This window comes from Entelurus aequoreus, linkage group LG19, assembly GCF_033978785.1.
Source record: "Entelurus aequoreus isolate RoL-2023_Sb linkage group LG19, RoL_Eaeq_v1.1, whole genome shotgun sequence".
In the NCBI taxonomy this organism is placed as follows: Eukaryota; Metazoa; Chordata; class Actinopteri; order Syngnathiformes; family Syngnathidae; genus Entelurus; species Entelurus aequoreus.
Window position 1 is genome coordinate 30,791,941 of NC_084749.1, and position 26,557 is coordinate 30,818,497.

At 37.4% G+C, this 26,557-nt stretch overlaps 2 protein-coding genes across 2 annotated transcripts in view; one reads left to right on the forward strand and one right to left on the reverse strand.

Moving 5' to 3' along the window:
- raver2 (ribonucleoprotein, PTB-binding 2) overlaps nucleotides 1-16,150 on the forward strand; it is a 170,022-nt gene extending 153,872 nt beyond the window's left edge. Inside the window, exons 12-16 of the mRNA XM_062028263.1 lie at nucleotides 11-192; nucleotides 324-428; nucleotides 4,363-4,461; nucleotides 5,274-5,492; nucleotides 15,468-16,150. Of these exons, the coding sequence (XP_061884247.1) occupies nucleotides 11-192; nucleotides 324-428; nucleotides 4,363-4,461; nucleotides 5,274-5,492; nucleotides 15,468-15,608 (746 nt within the window). The 3' untranslated portion in view covers nucleotides 15,609-16,150. The remainder of the gene's footprint in view (nucleotides 1-10; nucleotides 193-323; nucleotides 429-4,362; nucleotides 4,462-5,273; nucleotides 5,493-15,467) is intronic.
- A 4,953-nt stretch (nucleotides 16,151-21,103) lies between these two features.
- jak1 (Janus kinase 1) overlaps nucleotides 21,104-26,557 on the reverse strand; it is a 58,463-nt gene continuing 53,009 nt past the window's right edge. Inside the window, exon 25 of the mRNA XM_062028264.1 lies at nucleotides 21,104-23,550. Within this exon, the coding sequence (XP_061884248.1) occupies nucleotides 23,431-23,550 (120 nt within the window). The 3' untranslated portion in view covers nucleotides 21,104-23,430. The remainder of the gene's footprint in view (nucleotides 23,551-26,557) is intronic.

Below are 26,557 nucleotides of genomic sequence, written 5' to 3' on the forward strand. Positions count from 1 at the left end.
ATCTTACCAGGGTCTCTGGGCAGTAAACCCCAGGGGGGGCAGCCTGGCTTGGCCATGTACGGCAACACATCAGCACCCGTTATCTCCCAGGGCAGCGGCTCCTTCTCCCACAATGCCGCCGCTCCCGCCGCAACCCCATACAGTGCCGACGCTTCCGCTGACTACAGCCAGTACAACCAGGCGTACACACAGGTACTGAAATATGAACAAACCACAAACTGTTCATCCACACCAATGAATCCTAATTTAAATAACTGTTGTTTTGAAAATCAAGCTCCTGTCCGGCCTCTCGCCTTAGTGATTATATTTGTGTGTGTGTGTAGGAAGCCATGCAGCAGTGGTACCAGCACTACCAAACAGCACAAGGCTACAGCTCTGCTACACCGCAGGAAAACACAGCCACTGATTACAACAAGGACCACACACAGGTAACCCACACACTCATTTGCAACTGTGTTGTACTTTGGTGCATTTAATGACACCTTCTAAAATTACTGGATTGTAGCAACTCCACGTAACTATGACTGAACTGCGCACTCTGAGGTGTACTGAGGGGGTCTTGTGCGAGGTGATGTCATGCGTGTGAGAATTTCATGATTGTATTTAGAGATGTCCGATATTATCGGACTGCCGATCTTATCGGCCGATAAATGCTTTAAAATGTAATATCGTAAATTATCGGTATCGGTTTAAAAAAGTAAAATATATCACTTTTTAAAATGCCGCTGTGTACACGGACGTAGAGATAAGTACAGAGCGCCATGAACCTTAAAGGCACTGCCTTTGCGTGCCGGCCCAATCACATAATATCTACGGCTTTTCACACACACAAGTGAATGCAAAACATACTTGGTCAACAGCCATACAGGTCACACTGAGGGTAGCCGTGTAAACAACTTTAACACTGTTACAAATATACGCCACACTGTGAACCCACACCAAACAAGAATGACAAACACATTTCAGGAGAACATCCGCACCGTAACACAACATAAACACAACAGAACAAATACCCAGAACCCCTTGCAGCACTAACTCTTCCGGGACGCTACAATATACACCCCCGCCATAGAGCACACTGGGCCATAGAGCACACTGATATTTAAGCAGCACCCACCAGGTTTTAGAAAAAATAAATATCCTTACATAAACTGGCTGCACCGGACCATGAACCACAGCTATTTACCGGTACATAGGGATGGGAATTGATAAGATTTTTTCGGTTCTGGTTCCACATCCAGTTCCTTAACGGTTCTCTTTGCGATTATTTTGAAAAAAAAAAAAGAGAAACAAAAGGTGGATTAGCCTCAATTTTGTTGAGTTTATAGGTAACATGACTTTACAAAACCTACAGTGAGGTCACTTAGGTAGCATAGAAGAAAAACATGTTGTTGTTTTTTTAAATAAGTGTAATTCTGTAGTATTTAACCAAATAAATCATGTGGAAATTACACAAGAATGTAACATTTGGTAACATGGGATTGTTAACTTATACAAATTGAGATATGTCAAGCCTTTATGGTTTATAATTTTGAAGATTGTGGTTTACAGTTTATGAAAACCATCCATCCATCCATTTTCTACCACTTGTCCCTTTTTGGGGTCGCTGGAACTTATCTCAGCTGCATTCGGGCGGAAGGTGGCGTACACCCTGGACAAGTCGCCACCTCATCGCAGGGCCAACACAGATAGACAGACAACATTCACACTCACATTCACACACCAGGGCCAATTTTAGTGTTGCCAATCAACCTATCCCCAGGTGCATGTCTTGGGAGGTGGGAGGAAGCCAGAGTACCCGGAGGGAACCCAGTTTATGGAAACCTTGAATTGAAAATCTCAGAAAATGTAAGGTTTCAATAACTGTAAGCCATGATCATCAAAATTATAATAAATACACGCTTGACATATCTCACTTTGCATGTAAAAAGTTAATATTACATATTAGTTTTATATTTGAAGTTAATTTGATGACATGAATGGACTTGGACACTTGAGTTTCACCTGTATAATATAATGTCTAAAAAAATCTGGGGGGGTGGGGGGGCATGCAACTTTCCTCTGACTACAATTGAACATTCACTTACCCAAAATTAGGAGTGTCTATTGTAGCAAATGCCACAGGTGCAAGCGTTTGACCACAAACTTAGTCGCTGCTCGGTGACATTGGTCTAGCGGCAGACATGAACTGCAGCAAGTACTGCCCGGATTGGAGCCAGTCAGAATCTGTTTCTTGTCATGCTCATCTAAATGACTAGGCATTCATTTCCATTTTACAAATAATAGCGCTAACATGATAGGCGGTGTTGTATTAAGATGATGTCATCTTTACCCGGAAGAACTGTTAAAAGAATGGCTTGACAAAATGGCGAGCAATTCCAAGGAATATACACTGGGAACCGGTTCTAAATAAGAAGTTTTCGATTCCCACCATTACCGGTACAAAATATTTTGTAAATGTTTATTCACATTCCTTAATGGTTTCCAAACGGTGCCTGTCACACGGCAGTAAAAACGGCTGATCAGAAACAACAGAAGTCATCGTCATGGACCCACAAGCTGCGGAAGCTAGCTCTCCAATCAGATAAACAGATTAAATAACTCCACAGCGACATTTTGGTGAATTTACAAAACTGAAACAATACAAACAGAATGCTTTTGTAAGTTAATAATAACACACTTATAAATGCGTAAGCGTTAGCAATCATATTTGCTAATGTTAATGACGCTAGCTTGATTACATTACGATAGCACGTACAAATATGCATGAAAACACTCCTACACACGTCACACATGGGACGGTCTGATAAGTATGAATTGTTTGGAGTGATGAATAAAGAATCCTTTCCACACTGCAAAAACTGAAATCTAAGTAAGATTAAATATCTCAAATAAGAGTGAAATTTGCTTATTTTCTGTCTGATAAGATAATTCTTCTCACTAAGCAGATTTTATGTTAGTGTTTTACATGTTTTAAGGGTTTTGGTCCTAAATGATCTCAGTAAGATATTACAGCTTGTTGCTGAGATTTTATGGCCTATATTAAGTAAAACATGCTTGAAACTAGAATATCAACTGTTGCAAAGCTGTGTCATTAACACTCACAAGTATAAAATTACTTTTTCAAAGTAATCGTTTCTTATTTCAAGCATGAAATAAAAAATTATGACTTTGACACAGATGTGTCTCATATTAAAACAGATGACAGCCAAATGGACTTTGCTGTTTTATTTTCAATGAAACAATAGAAAATACGTACTCATATAGTAGTACAGTTGGCACAGTACAGTAAACAGTATTAAGTAAATAATGGTAAATATTTAAACATCTAACATGTGACATTTCAAACTATTTTGAACAGAAATAGTTCATGCACATTCAGGTAAATTCCTCAAAATGATAATAAAACAATTTTTGGTTGGGGGCCGGGCTGAAAGAGCACGCACTTGGTGCGATGATGTCATGTTATCAATGGGAAAATGCATTTTTAGACAATATGATATGCCTGAGCGGCTAGGAGACCCGAGAACAAGCGGTTGCCTTGTTGCCTTTCTATTAGGAAAAATAAACTAGTTTTTAATATAAGTTTGCTGGTTTCAAGAAATGTAATGCCGAGCGCATATCATTATGTCAAGATAATGGCACTAGCATTTACTTAATTTAAGAATATTTTTCAACATATTGAGAAAAAAGGTCTCTTTTTTTTTTCTATCATGAAAAGTGCACTTGTTATTAGTGAGAATATACTTATTTTAAGGTATTTTTGGGTTCATTGAGGTTAGCCAATTTTAATTGTTTTGGAAAGTCTTGACAAGCCAAATGTTCTTGTTCTATTGGCAGATAATTTTCCTTAGTTCAAGTAAAATACCCCTCAGTTTTGTATTTTTTTTGTCTTGTTTTTGAACACTGATTTTTTGCAGTGCAGCAAAAACTCTATAGACGAATAGTAGAGAAAAAGGGATATACTTCTGGTTCAAGACACAAAACAGGAAGTACATTTTCAAACGGCAGCACCTGCCATCACTTCCAAAAGATGGCGCCATAACACAAACAATAACACACCTTTTCAATGTCTCTGTCGGTGTTGAAAACTATTGAATACAAAATATTATGGCCGTTGGCGAAGAAAAATACAAAAAAGTAGCCGCTTATAGTCCAGAAAATATGGTATCTTATTTGAATATCTTGATATTGAACAATACAAAGGTACCTTTAGTTTAATTTCAAACACAATTATATACAAGAGATAATTAGGGGGTCCTAGCTCTATCGCTCCATCAGTTTGGGGGTGCTTGCCCGAAAAACGTTGAAGACCCCGAGGTTAGAGGTTCCACTGTGTGAGCATCTCTTTTTGTGTTAAAGGTACCACCTGTTTCCACTTATGGCGATTACAGTTCCTACATGCAGACAGTCACTCAGTACTACTCCCAGTCTACAGCTGCTCAAGCCTTTGCCAACAAGGTACGCACACACACACACACACACACACACACACACACACACACACACACACACGCACGTCAACCCTCCCAACAGGGGACTTCTGTTTCTGGTCATTTTGGAAAAAAATGGATAGAACATGAAATGTATGCAATATTACTGAACATGTACCTTTTAATTTATTAAACACAATATCTCCAATTGGTGACCTCCAAATGATGCAGTGCATTCTTTTACCAACAGTTGATGATTTACCTTTAGTGTTACCGTTGTTAAAAAAAAAACCTTTACACTACACATATAATGGCCACGTGTGAGCATAAGTTGTTTTACATGCAATTCAAGAGTAAAATAGCTGCATGTACTAATAAGTACTGCAGTGTTGGCAACAACATTTACTTTTTATGGGCTTTAATATGGACGCATTTTTCTTTTATTGTTTTGCATTAGAGAAAAAAGGTCCCCACTTGGTTTGTGCAGAATGCCACGAGTCCTCTGTTTGCTGTTACAAAACAACACAAGTCCTCACTAATAAAGTACAGAGTGACATTCACACTTCAGAATGCGTAAACAAGAAATACACTAAATAGACAACAAAAGAAAAGAAACATATTTGCCATCTAAACATTATTTAGTCTGTAGTGTTATTGTTTTCCAACACCCCTTACCAATTTCTATACAATCACAACTTTAAACTTGTTTTGGCCATTATTGTCATTAATGTTAAATGAATACCTTTCTGATGGTGTCAATCAAGGCTAAGATGTATTGTGCGTAAAGACTACAACTCTATTAACCTTTCAGTTGATCATTTGAAGTGTTTTTCCAAACAGGAAGCCGATGTGTACAAGTCGCTCGGCGTCTCCCTGCATGCTGTCAACAATGGCGTGGCTCCTCCCCCGGCTGTATTACCCCCTGCTGCCATGCTGCCGGCCTACAGCACCCTGCCTCTAGTGCCCGGCTTCATCGGTGCACCGCACCCAGCGGCGGCCACGTCGAGTCCCGTCACGCACCCACACACTGCCCCAACAGACTGGAGTGCCTACTATTATGTGAGTATTTGGCGTGATTTTTGCGCTCGCCCATAAACACACTATACTAGGACTATCTGTGAATGTGGCATTTCCTTACAACTCCATACACTAGGTTTCAGTGTGCTTCTTAAAGGGAAACTTTTTCAAATGTTGCCTATTTTTCACAATCATAACGAGAGACAAGAAGACACGTTTTTTTTTCCCTTTCTAATTTGTAAAAATCGTCTCGTTCTTGGCGGCTGGCAATGCAGCTAATGGGAGCAATCTGTTCTGCTGCTGAAATCCTTTCAAAAACCACAAACAATACTTCATTTACATTCCGTAACCTGTATAATAATCAAACTGTAGCAATATTGTTATTGTAAGGGCAAACATTTAGGAACTTTTTTTTTTTCCAGCGTAGTAACACATCATGCTAAGGCGTTAGCTGTGGGCTAGTTAAGGCAAGGCAAGGCAACTTTATTTGTATAGCGCTTTTCATACACAAGGCAGACTCAAAGTGCTTCACAGACAACAAAGTGAAATGAAAGAAAATAAAAGCAAAATTAAAATGCAGACAATAAAAATAAAAACAGTGCGGACGTTAAAAGTTAAAAGATTAAAAGATTTAGCTGAAAGCTAAGGTGAACATAAAAGTCTTCAGTCTAGTTTTAAAAGTAGTCAGAGTTGGGGAAAGTCTGACATCTTCAGGAAGTTTATTCCAGCTATTTGTTGCATAGTGACTGAATGATGCTCTCCCTTGATTTGAGTTTACTCTTGGAACCGCTAACAGATTGGTCTCAGAAGATCTTAGTGATCTAGAGGGCTTATATAGTGGGAGCATATCAGTAATATACTTGGGCCCTAGACCATGTAGTGATTTATATGTGAGCAGGAGGATTTTGAAATCTATTCTCTGATGTACAGGGAGCCAATGTAAGGATTTAAGAATTGGTGTAATGTGCTCACATTTTTTGGTCTTTGTTAGAACTCTAGCAGCAGCGTTCTGAACAAGCTGTAGCTGCCTGACAGTTTTTTTGGGAAGACCTGCAAGGAGACCATTATAATAGTCTAGCCTACTTGTAATAAAGGCATGTACAAGTTTTTCAAAGTCTTGAGCTGACATGAGCCCTCAAAGTCTTGTTACATTTTTGAGGTGATAGTAGGCCGATTTTGTTACTGATTTGATGTGACTGTCGAAATGTAAATCAGAATCTAAAATAACCCCAAGATTTCTGGCTTTATGTGAGGTTTTCAGGGACAGTGATTGAAGGTGTTGGACGACTTTAAACCTTTCTTTTTTAGCACCAAAAACAATTATCTCAGTTTTATCTTCATTTAGTTGTAGGAAATTTTGGCACATCCAGTGTTTGACTTGCTCAATGCACTGGCACAGAAGATCTATGGGGCGATAGTCATTTGGTGATAGCGCTACATAGATTTGGGTGTCATCGGCATAGCAGTGATGGTCAATGTTATTATTTTGCATGATTTGTCCTAGTGGGAGCATGTAGATGTTAAATAAAGTCGGCCCCAGGATTGAACCTTGGGGGACTCCACACGTTGGTTGGTTCTGATACAAAGTCACCAATGGAAACAAAATAGTTCCTATCTTGTAGATATGACTTGAACCATCTTAAAACTGTGCCTGAGATCCCCACCCAGTTTTTCAACCTGTCCAAAAGTATTGAGTGGTCGACAGTGTCAAATGCAGCACTGAGGTCCAATAGCATTAATTCTGAAGGAAAAGATAACCTGGCTCTTGAGTTTGTAATGCACAACACAATGCGATAGGTAGGGCTGGGCGATATGGCCTTTTATTAATATCTCTTATCTTATTAATATTTTTAGGCCATGTCACGATATATAATATATATCGCGATATTTTGCCTTAGCCTTGAATGAACACTTGATACATACAGTATAATCACAGCAGTATGATGATTCTGTGTCTACATTAAAACATTCTTGTTCATACTGCATTAATATATGCTCATTTTAAACTTTCATGCAGAGAGGGAAATCACAACTAAGTCAATTTAGCGAAACTGTATTTATTAAACAGTTATTAAGCAGTGGCACAAACATTCATGTCATTTCAAAACAGAAAGTGCAAGATTGTCAGAGACATTTTAAAACAAGCTATTAGTGCACTTTTGTGAATGACATATAAGATGACATATCAAAACAACACTAAATTAAAGTGCAGTTTTTGTACAGAACGCCACTACAATAGTTTAAAACCAATAAAGTGAACTTTTGTGCATGATGACACACAAGATATTTCAAAAACTGTCAAATAAAAATGAGCTGCATAATAGAAAATCAAATAGCAGTGCTGCTACTTTTTGTACAAACGCTTTTGCCGCATAATTGTTCTACATATTCCCGCTTGAAGCCAAACCACCGCCAGACGATGCACATTATGCTGTTTTTCTTGGGAATTAATTCTTCCTTCATTTGTTACCAGATTGGCACCTTCTTTCTCTCGTATTACCACTCGCAATGCACCATTAGCATTACAGCTAAAGTTACCCATGTAGCTACCTCTCTGCTCAGGGAGGGCGTGTGACGTTGCACACGAGACGTATATAAGAAGGTGCTCTTGTTTAAGTCTCTGTGAGAAGGAGAGATAAGAAAGAGTGGGAAACGCATGTAGTGTAATGCCTGCAGCTAAAAGCTACTGCGTGAGAACATATACTCGAATATCACGATATAGTCATTTTCTATATCGCACAGAGAGAAACCCGCGATATATCGAGTATATTCGATATATCGCCCAGCCCTAGCGATAAGACACCTACATGTACTGACTGAAAAACATGAACAAACATATTACAGTATCTGTAAAGTATTAGCCCACATTTCATGTTTTGTTTGTAGATAGATAGATAGATAGTACTTTATTGATTCCTTCAGAAGGGTTCCCTGTACACAGCATATGTACTGTAGTTGTAATAACAAGCATGATGTGCTGCGTGTATCATGAGCAATGTTAAAAGTGACTTGTTCCAGCTGGCCGGGGAAGATATTTTCCGATTTATTTTCGGTAAGCACTCCATTTATCTCAAAATAGCTTTGCTTTAAATTCAACATTAGTCTCAGTCTCTTGGCTTCCGTCTGCATCGTTTCACCCTCTCTTTGTGCTTGCTTCTATATTCTTACCTGTTCAGCGGCTTTGTGGTTAGAGTGTCCGCCCTGAGATCGGTAGGTCGTGAGTTCAAACCGCGGCCGAGCCATCAAGGGTTGGAATTGGGGGTTAAATCACCAAACTGATTCCCTGCCCGAATGCAGCTGAGATAGGCTCCAGCACCCCCCGCGACCCGAAAGGGACAAGCGGTAGAAAATGGATGGATGGATGGATTCCCGAGCGCAGCCACCGCTGCTGCTCACTGCTCCCCTCACCTTCCAGGGGGTGGAACAAGGGGACGGGTCAAACGCAGAGAGTAATTTCACCACACCTAGTGTGTTTGTGACTATCAGTGGAAACTCTTCATCTTTGTTGTCTGTTACCAAGTCTGCCACGATTTGTAGTAACACACATTTGTTGCACGAAGTCTGAAGTGTGCTGCTGTGGAAATGAAAATAAATGTGCAGAGGAAAGGAATTCCGGTGTTATGAACATGTCTGTGACTACATTATATAAAACGGAGAGTTTTGAAGTTGTTTTAGAGGGCTTTGAAGGCTACAGCAGTGACTCCCATTAGCCGTAATTTGCAAGCATTTTTTTAAAATCATCTTTAAGATCCTTGAAAAAAAAACGTGTGTTCACAATCATTATGGGAACATAATGCAAAATTAAGTGCAGTTTCCCTTTAACGCACCTCATACGTGCCTGGTCTGCCAGAGCATAACAAGATGTAGCCGGAGAGATCAGCAAGTGTTTATACCCTCTTTTATATCATCCTGAAAACAAGCATCCGCTGCAGTGGACATTGGTTTAAAGTGTTTTTTTGTTTGTTTGTTTTTTTGCTAAATCTGTAACTGACAATAGAAATAAAACAAAAATACCGTATTTTCCGCACTATAAGGCACACCGGATTACAAGGCGCACCTTCAATGAATGGCATATTTCAAAACTTTGTTCATATATAAGGCGCACCGGATTATAAGGCGCACCTATGCATCCATTAGATGGAGCTGCGCTAAGGGGAATGTCAACAAAACAGTCAGATAGGTCAGTCAAACTTTATTAATAGATTACAAACCAGCGTTCTAACAACTCTGTTCACTCCCAAAATGAATAAACAGCTGTTTTATTATTTGCCCCGAGGTAAAGTCAGTGACGTGGTGTTTTCTTTATCTTTTAACAACAGCAAGGTATAACATGTAGTGCAACATTTATATCACATAGTGGAGGGGAACTTTTCCTCGATTCAATAAACACGTAAAAAGCAGTGATACTGTTACAGTAAATCAAACATTAGTGCAATCACAATATAGTAACACTCCAAATAGTGCAGAGCAATAACAATATATCAATAACTCAACGTTGCTCAAACGTTAATGTCACACAACACAACACACAAAATAAACATATAAAGCTCACTCTATGAAGTTATTCCTCATCCACGAATCCCTCAAATTCTTATTCTTCAGTGTCCGAATTAAACAGTTGGGCGGATACGGCATCCAACATCTGTCATTAATGGAGTCAGTGTCGCTGCTGCTCTATTCCCGTGTTCTACTGCGTGACTGATCGTCTTAAGTTTAAACTCTGTAAGCGTGTCTCTTAATAGGAGCCATTTTGGGGTCTTTACATAAACAAACAAATGGAAATCAAAACGGCACGCCTCGCGCAGTCATATATCCCAGCATGCACCACGCGCTTCTTCTTTTTCTACGGGGGAAAAATAAGTTGCCGGCTGTTTACCGTAGTTGCGAGACCTAAACTTTATGAAAATGAAGTTTAGGTTTGTTGTGGCTCAATATTGGTCCATATACTGCAGGGGTCACCAACCTTTTTGAAACCAAGGGCTACTTCTTGGGTACTGATTAATGCGAAGGGCTACCAGTTAGATACACACTTAAATAAATTGCCGGAAGTAGCCAATTTGCTCAATTTACCTTTAACTCTGTTATTATTAATAATTTAAGATATTTATCTTTGTGGAAACACTGATCATCTTAATGATTTCTCACAATAAATATATTTAGAAACAGATAAATATCAATATGCAACACTTTATTTTTATATTTTCTCTAAGTGCACATTTTTCAAATTGAACATTTTCAAATGATCACTTCTAAGACAGTCTTGTGAAATCACAGTATCCCATTTTAAAATAGCTAGCCACTAACATTTTTTAACAAATCATGAATTACTTTGTACCATGTTTGTACAAATAATAACTCATGTAAAATACAAAAGTAAACTCTCAAATTTTTAAATCATGTCACACTTTGAACTGGACACCAAATCTGTTATCTGTTTCTTTGTCAGTTAGTGGGAAGCCTGGCATTGCATGCTGTTAACTAGTGTGTTGTACTCTGGTGTGTAACTTGACACTGCAACTCTGAGTGAGTCTTGCAGATGTGCATCAGTGAGGCATGTTCTGTGTTTGTTCTTGATGAAGTTCATGTCAGAAAAGGCTGATTCACAAAGATAAGATTTTTCCTCATTGTTTGCGGAACCTTCTTAATCTTTTGGACATATTTTCACAGCAATCTGGCCTTAAGCTTAATTATGATAAATGTAAAATGTTAAGGATCGGAAATCTAAAGGGAACGTCCTTTCGAATGGAATGCAAAGTGCCTGTTTTGTGGACAGATGGACCAGTTAACATACTTGGTGTTGTTGTCCCAGAAAATCTGGAAGATCTAGGCTCAGTAAATTATGATAATCGACTAAGAAAGATGGACAAAATTATGCAATTATGGAAAGGGAAATCCCTAACCTTGTGGTATAGCTCGGTTGGTAGAGCGGCCGTGCCAGCAACTTGAGGGTTGCAGGTTCGATCCCCGCTTCCGCCATCCTAGTCACTGCCGTTGTGTCCTTGGGCAAGACACTTTACCCACATGCTCCCAGTGCCACCCACACTGGTTTAAATGTAACTTAGATATTGGGTTTCACTATGTAAAGCGCTTTGAGTCACTTGAGAAAAAGCGCTATATAAATGTAATTCACTTCACTTCACACTTGTATGGTAAAATGTCTATTGCCAACTCGTTAATTATTCCTCAATTTATTTATTTGTTTTTGTCATTACCAGCTCCATCACAAAACTTTTTTAAGATTTATGAGTGGAGGGTCTTCGATTTTGTCTGGAACGGCAAACCAGAAAAGATTAAAAGAAAGGTTTTGTACAAAGAGTATGAATATGGGGGCCTGAAACTTCTCAACCTTGAAGCTATGTGTCTGTCTTTAAAAGCATCAATTGTTCCAAAGATGTATTTAAACATTGGGTGGTACACAAATGTCCTGTTGGACAAAAAACATGTACTGTTTTAAAAGAAATTGTATCCTTTTTTACAAGTGATCCCCTCCCAGAGAGTCTGCTGGGAAACATGGCGGGGTTCATAAAGGAAACAATCCACTCATAGTGGTGTTTTCAATTTTATGTGCCAGAAAAAAGAGACAATATTTTGCAGCAGTTAATATGGATGAACTCTAATATTGTAATAGATGGAAAGCCTTTCTTTTGGAAAAATATGTTTGAAAGAGGAATCATTTTTGTCAATGATATTATCAATGAGAGTGGTAAAATTATGAAGTATGATGAATTTAGAGCTATGTATGGTGATGCTTGCTCAAGCTTTTCATTTTATCAACTAACTGATGATGATGATGTTTGATAAGAAATTATCGAGTTCGAGCCTATTATCGAATCCTCTTATCGAACCGATTCCTTATCGATTCTTATATCGAGTCCAGATAGGTTGTTGTATCTGGAAAAAAACACACAATATTTGGTTTAACAAAAGCTCACTTTTATTATATAAGAAAAAAATCAAATCTAATAAATAAATAAATATTGACTGTTGTTACCCGAAGTATATTAAGTGGGATTTTTCAGAAAAACAAATATATACAGTAACACAAAAACAACCTGTCTCTGTGATCACTATAGGTGTATAAATAATAATATAGTGTTAAATAAAATCAGTCCCTTGGGCACACAACTGAAAATAATACAGCTCTCCAAAAAGTGCACTTCTGCTGCTATTTGACATAACTGTTTGTTATGATGCTTTGACATTTTTGCACTTTATTTCTTTATTGAAAGAAAATTCTATGAAGAGAAAAGTTGTTTGCTAATGTGGTTACAATGCTAAAAAATGAAAAGTTAAAGCTAAAAAAAGAAATACACTTTATTGAGTTAAAATCTTTCTTTATAGGGGGAAAGATGTGATGTTATGAGCTAGGGAAAATAACAACTACACTACCCAATTAGTCTATGTGTGTAAATGATTATTGCAATAATTGTATTTAATCCCAGACAATCCTAACCTATAATGTATCCCGATGTCTATTCCTTTTGATACACATTTATTTTCCTTTTAATGTTTTTTGCTCTCTTTTTGTCTCCAACAGCATTTACACAATCATCGTCCATTACAATTACATGCACCTGTTTAAAAGCCAATTTTAAATGTATTTATTATTTTTTGTCCTGTGGTAAAACATTCAGTATATCATATTAAATACTCATGTCAGTGACATGAGTATTTTTTAAAGATGCAAACATTCCGTCTTTTAGCGAGCTGCTTTTGGATTATAGAGCACTATTACTTGGTGTCAGTGGGAGGAAACGCCATCACTGTCGTGTAGACAAAATGATGAAACAGACAACTAGGACAGGGACCTTGCATTGTGACAGTTGTTTGCTTCCAAAATGAACCAATGGTAGAGTTTATTACACTTGCCGTGTTTTCATTGTAAATACAAAAAACAAGGATCAGATTGTATTTCAATTCCCCCACATGTAATATGAGGTTACACTTTAGGCTTGTGCAGGAGGTGTACAATTTCAAGCTAGATACAGTTTAGCCTTCGCTGAGGTCTCTACTAAGAGGCCCTGTTTTTAACACATTTTTGTAAGGGGCCGGATAATAATGACATTCAAACTTTGGACCATAACTGTATTTATAGTCGTAAAAATGGCACGTCATAACTAACGGTGTCCTGATTTGATATTCCATCCATCCATCCATTTTCTACCGCTTATTCCTTTTGGGGTCACGGGGGGTCGCTGGAGCCTATCTCAGCTGCATTCGGGTGGAAGGTGGGGTACACCCTGGACAAGTCGCCACCTCATCGCAGGGCCAACACAGATAGACAGACAACATTCACACACTAGGGCCAATTTAGTGTTGCCAATCAACCTATCCCCAGGTGCATGTCTTTGGAGGTGGGAGGAAGCCGGAGTACCCGGAGGGAATTAATATCCCTTTATCAGCAAAAAAAATCCCAACAAGTATTGTCTTGCATCTAAAATCTCTGATACAAGCAGTCCTGCAGCATGTTTACTTTTGCAATGCTCTAATAAGCACACAAGGTTGGTCGTGTCTTGTATTTTATTAGATTAAAAGGGCAAATATGATAAGTTTAGTAGCTCCTAGGCTACTAGGAGATAGCAGCTACACAACAGCTAAGCACACATACATAGTATGTGTCCTTTATTGAACAATACTGCAGTCTAAAACACCACATGTGTCAATATAAACAAGTATCAAAAAATTATAATTGCATATTACTTACACATACAAAGTTTCCAAGACAGAAGCATATGAGAAAGTTTCCAGTAACAAACGTGTCTACATCATTGTGAAGTGAATTATATTTATATAGCGCTTTTCTCTAGTGACTCAAAGCGCTTTTACATAGTGAAACCCAATATCTAAGTTACATTTAAACCAGTGTGGGTGGCACTGGGAGCAGGTGGGTAAAGTGTCTTGCCCAAAGACACAACAGCAGTGACTAGGATGGCGGAAGCGGGGATCGAACCTGCAACCCTCAGGTTGCTGACACGGCCACTCTACCAACCGAGCTACCCATATCTTTCAACTTATCGTGTTGTGCGCTTCACCTCTAGAATTATTGTGACCATTATATGTCTCCAAAAAAACAATTACCACTCAACTTCAATTAAAACGGGACCTGTTATGCAAAACCAACCTTCTTTTTTTTTTTTTACCTATTGGTACCCGTTTTTGTGTATTTGGGATTTGCATAAGTTCTGAAAATGTGAAATCAAACCATAGAGACATGGCGGAGATATTTATAAAACAATCTTGCCTTCCTCCATAATTCCTCCTAACGAGCCGTGCAAAATTTTGACCAAAGAACGTTACGTAGACCGCAAGGAAGTGTTTTAAATGTAGGAAAAAATAAGTCCATTCCAGACTGATTTTCACACTTACCATTGTTCTCTGAGTCTTTTCACTTGATAAAACCTTTTCTAACATTCCACACTACAAAATAATTAAAGATTTGACGTCAAATCAATATTGGTATCTGCCAATACTGCCAAGCTCCAATATCGGTCAATATCGGTATTGTATCAGAAGTGAAAAAGGTTGCATCCCTGGTAATAAATAACTGCATTTGTCTTTTTGCAGTATTTAGTCGAGCAAATACTTGCACTCAGTAGTATCAGTCAGTAAGTATAATAGCTTCTATTAGGGTGGTCAATGACTGACCTGATGATGATGATGCTGTTCCTCACTAATCACATCTGTGTGATGTGTAATGTAAAAAACAGCTGACAGTTCACAGAATTGGACGGCGCCGATGATGAGAGACAGGAAGCCTCAAAAGCCTGAGCTCAGCAGAGATCTCCATTTGTTTGTACAGACCGCCTTTTGTGGCCTGGCTTTAAACCCTGTTAGCCTAAAACACACACACACAGAATGTTGCATTATCTCCCTCCCATCACTTTCACAGTGCATCTAGTTGACACCTAGCCTCCTATCACAGACGTAGGACATCAGCAATGTGATACAAAGCAGTAAAAAGAAAGCATTTGATTTGAAAACACTTTTAATGGCTCCCCCCTTTGTCCTGTCCTTCAGAATCAAACACGGGGCCACAAGAGGGAGTACCCCCAGCGGGCCGTGCAGGAAGTGACGTCCTCAGATGGCGGCTATGTTGGGCAGCACTCCCAAGGTCTTGGGGGCCAGTATGCTGACTATTACAAGAGAAAGAGGCTCTAGGATGGCCGTGACCTACAACGGCTCCCTCTAGTGGCTGCCTCATGAAGCTTTGAGATGTGCTTTAGTATGAGAATGCTCAAATAAGAGCAATTTAGTTGTTTGGTCAAAGCACTTCTATTTAAAATCATTGTAATGGTGTCAAGCCTTAACACCTTTTTTTAGTCAGATATTAAATGATGCTAGTAATATATATGTATGTATACGCTTCTAAAACTACACACTTTGTCTATGTAAGACCACTTTATGTATTTTCCTTATGTCCTCTTATATACATGGACAATCGCAATGTGTGCCTGTGTGTTAATGCGTGTGCCTATGCTGTATCTGTAGGAAGTGTCAGCCATTTTTATCCCAACTCTGGGAGGACATCAGGAAACAGAGCGTGGACCAATAAGAGCCCTTATTTGTGTTGACGGCCGAAAGCTTCTCGCCATGAGTGACAGAGTAGACAGTAAGTACTTGTGTAAATACAACAATGTCCTAGAAAGCCATGTGTAACTTTACAAGAACTAATGTATGTGTGTATATATATATTTGTATATACACACAGTGTATATATACACTGTGTGTGTATATATATACACTGTATGTATATATATATACTGTGTATGCATATACTGTATATACACTGTGTATATATACACTGTGTGTGTGTGTATATATATACACTGTATGTATGTATATACACACACACTGTATGTATATATATACACACACACTATGTATATACACACACAGTGTATATATATGTGTGTATATATATATATATATATATATATATATATATATATATATATATATATATATATATATATATATATATACACACACAGTATATATATATATTTTTAAAATATATATATATACACATATATGTACACACACACACACACCCCAGCGTCCCCTCTAGTGGACATTTGTGTTTTGCAACACAGGACTATTTTTTCCCCCGTGACATTTGTAATTGAAAAAAGAAAAGATAAATGTCCACTTCAGAAGATGCTGGTTGTAATAAAAGCATAAATTAATATAAACTTTTAATGTTTCACTTCAAATCCAGTTTGTTCATGTTTGTAAACTAATGCTATTGAAGTTTGTAGTCAAAGGTCAGAACACAATAATCACAGCAGATCTTCAAAGTGATCAGTGGGTATGGAAGGGATACTTTGTTTGCTAGTTGCAGCACTCTGAGAAAAATGCTCAAAAGCATTTCTTGTGTGCGGAAAACTTGCAGAGATTTTCTATTGGATTTAGGTCTTTTTGATTTGCATGCCTTTTTTGGTCATTGTCATACAGAAAAAGGACATTTCTTTAGCTCTCTTTCTAGCAGAATATTTGTAATTATTCAGGTTACAATCATCCCTCGCATATTCGCATACATATTTTTTGCCTAAATTACACATTTTCCAGCATAAAAACTGCCAAATGAATTAAAAACATCAATATTTATGTAGCATTGGGCTCTAAATGAGACCAAACAAATCAGAGCCCGCTGTTCAGTATGGATTAGAGTGTAAAAGTGACAAAATTGTATTATTTAATTTCATATAAACCGTTTTAATGCTCCGGCTATAAAAGAATTAGATTTATAATTGAAAAATCCTAATTTGCGGGAGTTAATTTACCAATTAACTGTGATAAACAAGTCCTTACTTTATAGGTTACATAATTTTTTTGGTGGGGAGGAGGCTTCTTTAAATTGATCGCAGTCAAAAAAAAACAAAAAACGTGGGGTTTTTACAGTCTACGGCAGAGTAGATCCTTGCATATTTGCAATTCAGAGTATACCATTCATGCAAACTTAGTACATTTTTTAAAATTATTTTACTTTATGGTTTTCCTGAAATGAGGTCACCTCATTCGTTTGAAGTCAGTAAACATTATATATTATAAATATGTGATAATAAAGCATAAAATGGTGCAGCGGGGCCACCCTTCCCTATAAGCACATCACATGGTCTGATACTCGATACCGACGATATGAATTATATAAAATTGGCCGACGATGAGTGTTTTTAATACTATTGTCATTATGCATGATGACACATTTTTACTGTGTCCCTTAAATTTGACAGCAACAAGCGAATAAACGCAATGCAATGTAGCGTCCTCGCTAGCGGCTAACGTCCCTCCGCAGTGCAGATTCCCAGTCACTAATCCTCGCCCCAATGGCAGCAAATAAACTACTGTATGTCTCTTACAGGTAACATTATCACTAGAGGACAAGGAATAAAACTACTGAATGTCTCTTACAGGTAACATTATCACTAGAGGACAAGGAATAGCTAAACATGCAACACTGCACAAAGTAGGAGGATACAAAAGAGCATAGCTAGGCTAGAACGCTTGAATGTAAACCGGGGTGGGCGGGTCGATACAAATTAAAGATTAAAAGATTAAAGTACCAATGATTGTCACACACACACTAGATGTGGGGAAATTTGTCTTCTGCATTTGACCCATCCCCTTGGGGAGCAGTGGGCAGCAGCGGCGCCACCAAGTATAGTATCAGTATATGGTCGATACTACAGTGATTAGATCGATATTTTTATTCATCACAATTTTTTTTTTGTCAAAGCAAACCGTAGTTTTTGCTTTTGTTTAGTTATTTTTCACTATTGACTTGATTATAAATGTGAAAAGGAAATTATTTGAATATTAATCAATATTGTTACACTACTGTTTTTGTCCTATTAAAGTAGTGATCAAAAATGTGATCATTTAATGAGCATGAAAAAATGAAGTAATTTTAAGTATGAACATTGGTATGACCAATACTGCCCCCTGTAACTACTTGGTATTTGATTAATACCCACATAAGCCAAAACTAATATAAAGTAGTCAAAAAAACCAAGGAGAATAAGTGCTTATTACATTTGAACAGAAGTGTAGGTAAAGTAACTGAACAGCAAGTAGATTGATAATAGTAATGAGAAAATAATACAACCAGAAATGGTGCAATATTCTCATTATTCTAAGAGTCAGCAATATATTTCGCCCATCCCTAGTGCATGTAAAATGTCAAATGACCAAGCGTCTCATGAAATTTTACCATGAATGTGTTCCTAGCCCTTTCCTGCTCTGTCACTGATAAGAATATAATGGCAAATTTCCCCCGTTGATGAAATTGTCCTCCATGTTGCACAGAAATAGTGCTGGGTTCTATCCCCGGTTAATGTTCAATTTGTTAATTTTGCACTAAAAAAAACGTATTGAACAATTTCCTTCACATGAATTTGTTTCAGTACAAAACATCAAATTACATTTGCGTTAAAAGCTGCTACATAAAAATATTTGATAAAAAAGTGTGAAAAATACATGTATAAAGAGCCTTAATTTAGCCAAGTTTTATTGTACAGCAAACTTGTACAAGGTGACATCAGTGAGAAGATGTGCAGCTACAGAAGCATTAGCTCAGCTTCTACAGTCAACTTTCATACAATGTCTTCTTCAAACTTGTAGCGAGGTGAACACACGTTAATATGATCAGAAGTTGACCGTGACGTCGATATATCACTCGTTTTTTACATAATCAGTCATTAGTGAGGAGTACTTTTACAGTTAGCTTCTGGTGTCACAGGTGAACAATTGAGGTTATGGAGCTGAATGTGATCTCATAATTACAACAATCACTTGTATTGCAAATGTTGATCCAGATTTGGAGGCAAGTGTCAAGGTAGCAGGAGGGTTTGGAGCGAGCTTCACTGCATCATCAAAATCCTGCATATATTATTGTCAAAAATAAACTTTTTTATGGGCGCCTCAATTACTATTAATTAATTAATTAATCTATTGTATTTTTATTGTATTGAAAAAAGGACATTGGTCATTTTGTTCCTGATGATTAAACTAATATGACATTTCCATCAATATTACAAATTTTAATTTTAAAAAAAACAAACATTTTTGTTGTTTTTTTAGCAGTACAAGCCATACTAAAGATCAATAGTCAAATCATCAATTTGGATTTTTTCCATCTTGTCTTACAGGGAACTACACATTCTCTAACTATTATGCTAGATTAGCGCTTATTTACTACTTTGTAACAAATAATATAATATTTAATCTTTTATAGTGTAAATCAGTGGTTCTCTACATTGTTTTCACTGAATCAGCAGGGGATCAAATACTTATTTACTCACTGAATTTGTATATATTTATATTTTTTAAACCTCTTAATATCCTTATTTGAGAAGCAGTGATTCATATCACAGCTTTGTCATAATCCTTTGAAGGAAAGTTGTCAATTTATAACAAAAAATGTGACAAGAATGAAGACCTGAATAATTATTTATGTATTTAATTAATATTTATTCGCTGTTACATAAAATACGATTTCAAGTAAAAATAAAAATGTATCTGCATAAGTTTTTTTTCCCCTGTGTGACCCTAACACTTATTTGTCTACAAATACTTGTTTTGCTGATTTTATTATTATTACTGTGTTCATAAGTAGTCGAATTTGACTTGCATCTCCATGGCAACCGAGTGCCTACACTGTGAAAAGCATTAGGAGATTTAGTTTTTGGGGTAACTTGATGTGTTCTAACGTACTGACCTTAAACAACGCAACTTATTTACTGTAACATGCAAAATGGCAAAGATGGAAGCATCGGGAGCATTTTACTTTTTAATTCGAATTATAGTAAAACAATTTTTTTTGTTTTACCTTCACAGTCATTCGTAATTAAGACTATAAATTATAAATGTGTCCATTGACCAAAAAATGCATTTTGTCCACCTCAAGAAAGCTAAATAACATAATTTTGATGTCAGACCTGTGTAGAATTTCACAGCTGCCTCAGTTGGCCACTTGATGGCAGTGTTGTCTTACCCTGCCGCCTTCCTCTTGTGCAACATAACTGCCTGTATGAGGGGTCTTTTTCTACAGGAAGTACTTGTCATGCTTCATTGCCTGCTTACTTTCACTTCTAAGGCAGATGGTTTTCATTTTGACCCGCACAGAAAGTATTACAAACATATTACTGTACAATTGTAATGAACATTCCAGTACTTTGGAATGGATGTTGTCAACTTTGTCAAGTGTTGTACATCAAAAAGCAAATATTACCTGTTCTCTGAATGTCCTGATGATTTGTGTTGGACTGTATGTTGAAAATGGCGCTGTGAACTGATGATGTTCCATTCATGAATTTTCTTATTTGTCCTTATTGGGGTCACAGGGGAGCTTGAGCCTATCCCACTCGACTTTGAGTGACAGGGGTGAGGGTACATCCTGTACCGGTCGAAAGTCAGTAACATAAGCAGCTCATTCACATTCACACCTTTTTGGATGTGGGAGACTTACCTTTACATTTGTCTCACACCAAGGAATATGTTCAGGTGCTCAAGTTTTTTTGAGGTTTAGTAAAAAAAAGATAAAAAGTGAGAATTGTGTTTTAACCCTTGTGCACCCCTAGAGTACTACATGTCTTCCTAATGTGATATGATTGTTCAGTTTGAAGGTTAACGGTCTGAAATTTGGCCAGGGAGTGTTTTCTTTATTTACTGTATTATGCTTTTGATTGCAACATTGTTAGAATAGGATATAAACAAATTATACACACTTTCTCTTAAGAGCTTTTTGGCCCCATTGACTCCCATTATAACTGCTATTTTCTAACAGACTGTAATCCTGATACATTGCACCAAATTCATCTCACTCTTGTCAATTGAAAAATAAGAAAATATTGTTTTGGTTTATTAGCGCCCCATAACCACCAAATGGCACGAGAAAACAAAGAGCATCATTCTTAGAGCTTTGATAAGCGTAAACGAGTTAAACTACAATCAAATCGCTGAAATGCAATGAAAATGATCTCGGACAGTTAAATAGAACATGGCCGATAAACATAAAAGACTTAAAGTCAACCAAGTCCTGCCTGCTTTCTCTCTCGGTCTCGCTCAATAGTTATTATAAAATTATAGTTTTTATCTACTGTATCACAATCAATGCCATGAGTTATTGACTTTGTCAAGGCTGTAATTACCCAACCGCAAGTATTGCAAACACATTTTTTGAAATATTGAATATTTAACATTTTCCTGTTGTAAAAAACTGTGTTTTTTTTTGTCAAAAAGCCAATAAAACAAGAGTAAGTTTGTATAGTCAATCTTAAAGTTGCACATGGGTTGAATAAGATTAAGATTTAAAAAACGTGTTTAGGTTGCTTAGAATTTGGTTCCCAGAATGGGGTTTAGTTTTTAGTTTATTTCCTTAAAAGAAATTCAGAAAAACTGTCATACAGTCCAATTTCAGTTTTTGTTAGTTACTGTATCTGCTCCCAAAAATCTGACAAACTGAAAGATGTTTTCCGATAAATCATTTAAATCCAATTAATCTGTTGCAGACACCCCAAACCTACATTTACATTTAGTTTGTTACATGCAATGTTAGACCATATGGTATACAACATATTGGCCTTAAATCAAATCCTACGAAAAGTGGGGTGTACAAAAACTGAATTTTGACTGGAAGGTCAATTAGAAGCTGTGATGGCGTCAATGAAAAGTGAAAGTGTATTGTAAAAACAGAATTGGCTTGTCCACACTTATGTGACCCCAAAACAAAATCTGTTAAAAAATGTATGACTTTCTTTATCTGCTATTGCTTTTGTATTTTCCTTATCATTGTTCAAATTACTTTGTGTGTGTGTGTGTGTGTGTGTGTGTGTGTGTGTGTGTGTGTGTGTGTGTGTGTGTGTGTGTGTGTGTGTGTGTGTGTGTGTGTGTGTGTGTGTGTGTGTGTGAGAGTGTGTCGCTAAGGTAACGGAGTACCTGCAATATTACAGTGGTAAGATGGGACTCGCAATACAGTAAACAATTGTGCTTTGCCATATCTTCAATATGTGCCACTTGCTGGAGCACAGTAATATTTATTATTATTAGATAAGGAATAGAATGTCTGTGCTTCACACCTTGTACATGGTTGGCTTTGGTTTTTATTTTGATCTGGTATTTTCTGTAGATTTTTCTACATTTTACTGTGAATAAAGTATTTCTAGACCTGATGTAGGCATGCATATTTGTAACAGTTTTACAATAATAAGTAGATAAAGAATTTGGACTGACTAGGAAGAAGACACTGATTTTATTTAGTTTTCATTGTATAATTATGGATTGTTTCACCTTAAATGACTCTGTTGTCTTTTTTTTAGCAGAAGGAATTGTCTTTTACATTCCTAATTAAAATGTCGACTCAAGTTTGTCCTACTTATCTTTTGTCACATTGGAACCAATTACATCATATTTCAGACAAAAAAATATATACACACTAAAGTAAAAAAATGGTAATACAAGTAAAATAACTTGTTAAAACACATTTCAAATGAAATGCCACGTAAATAAACATTAAGGTGCGACTCATCGGTCTTGTTTTCAGTCAACAACAAAAAAATACTTTGCCATCTTGTCATTGGACCTAAAAGTGTAAAATTCGCAGAGGAAATTTATTTTAATGGTTTTCAATGTCGTTATCGCCTGCCACTTAATAGCGAACGCGATAAACGACCCTTCTGAACATGGGATCCTTAAACTAACTCAAGTTCCGAAAAAGTGCTCATTTGAGAAATGTTCTCTGCAAGAAAAGAGTGGCACTACTAATTGTCTTAACATGCCTGTAGTAGTAATATAGCCTTAACTACCAGGTGAGACTCCATAAGGTCCCGTGTGTAATATGCAGTAACATGAATATTAGGCAGCATCGATTATCATAAATGCAAACATAGGAGAAAAGCACGCCACTTACTAAAGCAGCTTGAAGCCAGTATTGGTTAGTAGCACGGCCGAGTGTCCAAGCACAATGAAGATGCTGATCTGCCGTTTAAAAGTCATTTTGAGGGCTGAGCTGCTGCTGCATGATGGTCAGCTCATCAATCAGCTGCTTGAAGGTGATTCTCTTCTCGGGCGCTTGTTCCCAGCATTTACGCATCAGGTTGTACACCTGTCCAGACAAAACAACTCATTAGTCTCTTTTGTATTTCTAAAGGTGTATCCATTTAATCCTTGTCATGGTGCACTGGCTCAGTTGCAGTGTGGAGTTATGTGCTGTATTGAAGACAAGCATTTAGAAACATGCACATTAGGGATGTCCGATAATATCGGACTGCCGATATTATCGGCAGTCCGATATTATTAATATATTATTATCATATTAGTTTTCATTAAAAAATGAAAATGAATATGAAAAAAACAAAAGTTATGGCAAATTCCATGGTATCTCATGGACCTGTGACTGTTAATGGAAATGAAATTGATGAAGTTAATGAATATATCTATCTGGGGCAGAGATTTAGCCTGAAAGAAAAGAGTCAAGAACAGGAGATAGGGAGGAGAATCAGATTGGGCTGGTGCCAATATGGAAAACTGAGCAACATCATGAGAGGAGAAATACCGTTAAGCCTAAAAAGAAAGGTCTTTAATCAATGCGTGTTACCAACCATGACATATGGAGCTGAAACCTGGGCATTGTCAAATAAAATGGAAAAGAAAATAGCAGCAGCACAACACAACATGGAAAGAAATATGCTCGGAATCACATATAAAGACAGAAAAACAAATGAATGGGTAAGAAAACAAACGCAAGTCCAAGACATTATGAGAACTATCAAATTCAGTAAGTGGAAGTGGGCTGGACATATCAGTAGAACAGATAATAGATGGACTTCCCTAATGACATCATGGAGACCCATGGATGGGAGCAGAAATAGAGGAAGACCAAGAGTGAGATGGCGAGATGAGATAGACAAATATTGGGGAACAGTGCAGTGGCAGGGAGCAGCTAGAGATCGTTCACTATGGCAGAAACATGCTGAGGCTTTCGTCCAGCAGTGGACTGACAATGGCTGATGATGATGATATTATCGGCCGATAAATGCTTTAAAATGTAATATCGGAAATTATCGGTATCGGTTTCATGACTATCGGTATCGGTTTCAGAAAGTAACATTTATGACTTTTTAAAACGCCGCTGTGTACACGGACGTAGGGAGAAGTACAGAGCGCCAACAAACCTTAAAGGCACTGCCTTTCGTGCCGGCCCAGTCACATAATATCTACGGCTTTTCACACACACAAGTGAATGCAAGGCATACTTGGTCAACAGCCATACAGGTCACACTGAGGCTGGCCGTATAAACAACTTTAACACTGTTACAAATATGCGCCACACTGTGAACCCACACCAAACAAGAATGACAAACACACGGGAGAACATCCGCACCGTAACACAACATAAACACAACAGAGCAAATACCCAGAACCCCTTGCAGCACTAACTCTTCCAGGACGCTACAATATACACCCCCCGCTACCCCCTACAACCCCGCCCACCTTGAGAGCATGTCCCAAATTCCAAGCTGCTGTTTTGAGGCATGTTAAAAAAAATAATGCACTTTGTGACTTCATTAATAAATATGGCAGTGCCATGTTGGCATTTTTTTCCATAACTTGAGTTGATTTATTTTGGAAAACCTTGTTACATTGTTTAATGCATCCAGCGGGGCATCACAACAAAAGTAGGCATAATAATGTGTTAATTCCACAACTGTATATATCGGTATCGGTAATTAAGAGTTGGACAATATCGGATATCGGTAAAAAAAACATTATCGGACATCTCTAATGCACATACTTCATTTCCTGCAAATATCAGATCTGTGTCTGGTTATATTTAACAACTTCAGGGGGAGCCCTGGAGTCAAACACATTAAAAAAAACACAATGGCTCTTCAAGAATAGACTAACTTGTCTCAATTTTAGATACCCATCTTCTGTATGAGGTGTGTCAGAGAAGTTCCAGGACTGCTGTAAGCAAAGAACCAGCGTCCTCTGCAGTGGACATTTCTTTTCAGCCTTCACATTTTTTTTGGGGGGGGGGGGGGGGATGCTGTTATGCAAAACACAAATGTCCACTGCAAAGGACGCTTGTCCTCAGGAGTATATTTCAAATTGCAGTTGATGATTGTTTTTTGTCAGACTTAATTTTTGAGGGAAAAAAAATGCCGGTATGCAAAACACAAATCGTCACACTGTTAAAATAATCAACCAAGTCATTTTGTCAAAAACATTTTATTTTTTTTTGCTAAATCATCTCAGGATGCCGGCCACCTATTGTAAACTCGCCTGCATCATCAGTTGATCAGATCATGTGATTTGACCACTTTAAGATAATAATGGCCTATGAGAAATAAATGACCAACAATTTTTTGAACATGCTTTTGTGACTTAAGGTATGGTAACACATTATTTTAAAGGTGTCCACATAAGAGTGTCATAAGCATGTCATTAACATTAAATGTGGTGTGTCATGAACATTAATGACAGTTTTAACTAACATTTATGCTCATGATCATGTTTATGACAGACGTGTTACCATAAGCTTGTTTAAGTTACAAAGGCAAGTTCAGATAGTTGCCTCGGTGTTAAATTACATAATTTACACACAATGTCATTACTGTGCCAATAACCATCCTTTGGTACATCCTTTTTGAGTCAAATGATCAATAAATGTGTGTGTTACACTTTTGGTGAAGTTTTGGTGTTTCCTGAAAAACTTGAAAAAATTAGTTAAGTGATTATTTTAACAGGGTGACGAAATGTCAACTGCAGAGGATGCTTGTTCTCAGAAGGATATTTCAAGGCGTCCACTGCAGTGGACATTTGTTCTTCATCTATTTGCTTTGTCTAACTTACACATTTGGAAGGGAATTGCCGTTCAGCAAAAACACAAATACCCACTTTAGAAGATGCTTTGTTTTGGGCCTATTTCTTTAATCAGACTTACACAATTCTGGAAAATAATTCCTGTTATCCAAAACTTAAATGTCTGCTATTGAGGACGCTTGTGCTCAGGAGAATTGTGTAAGTCTGACAGAAGAAAAGAGAACAAAAACTAACGTCCACTGCAGGACATTTGTTCTCAAAAAGATATTTCAAAGCATTCTCTGGAG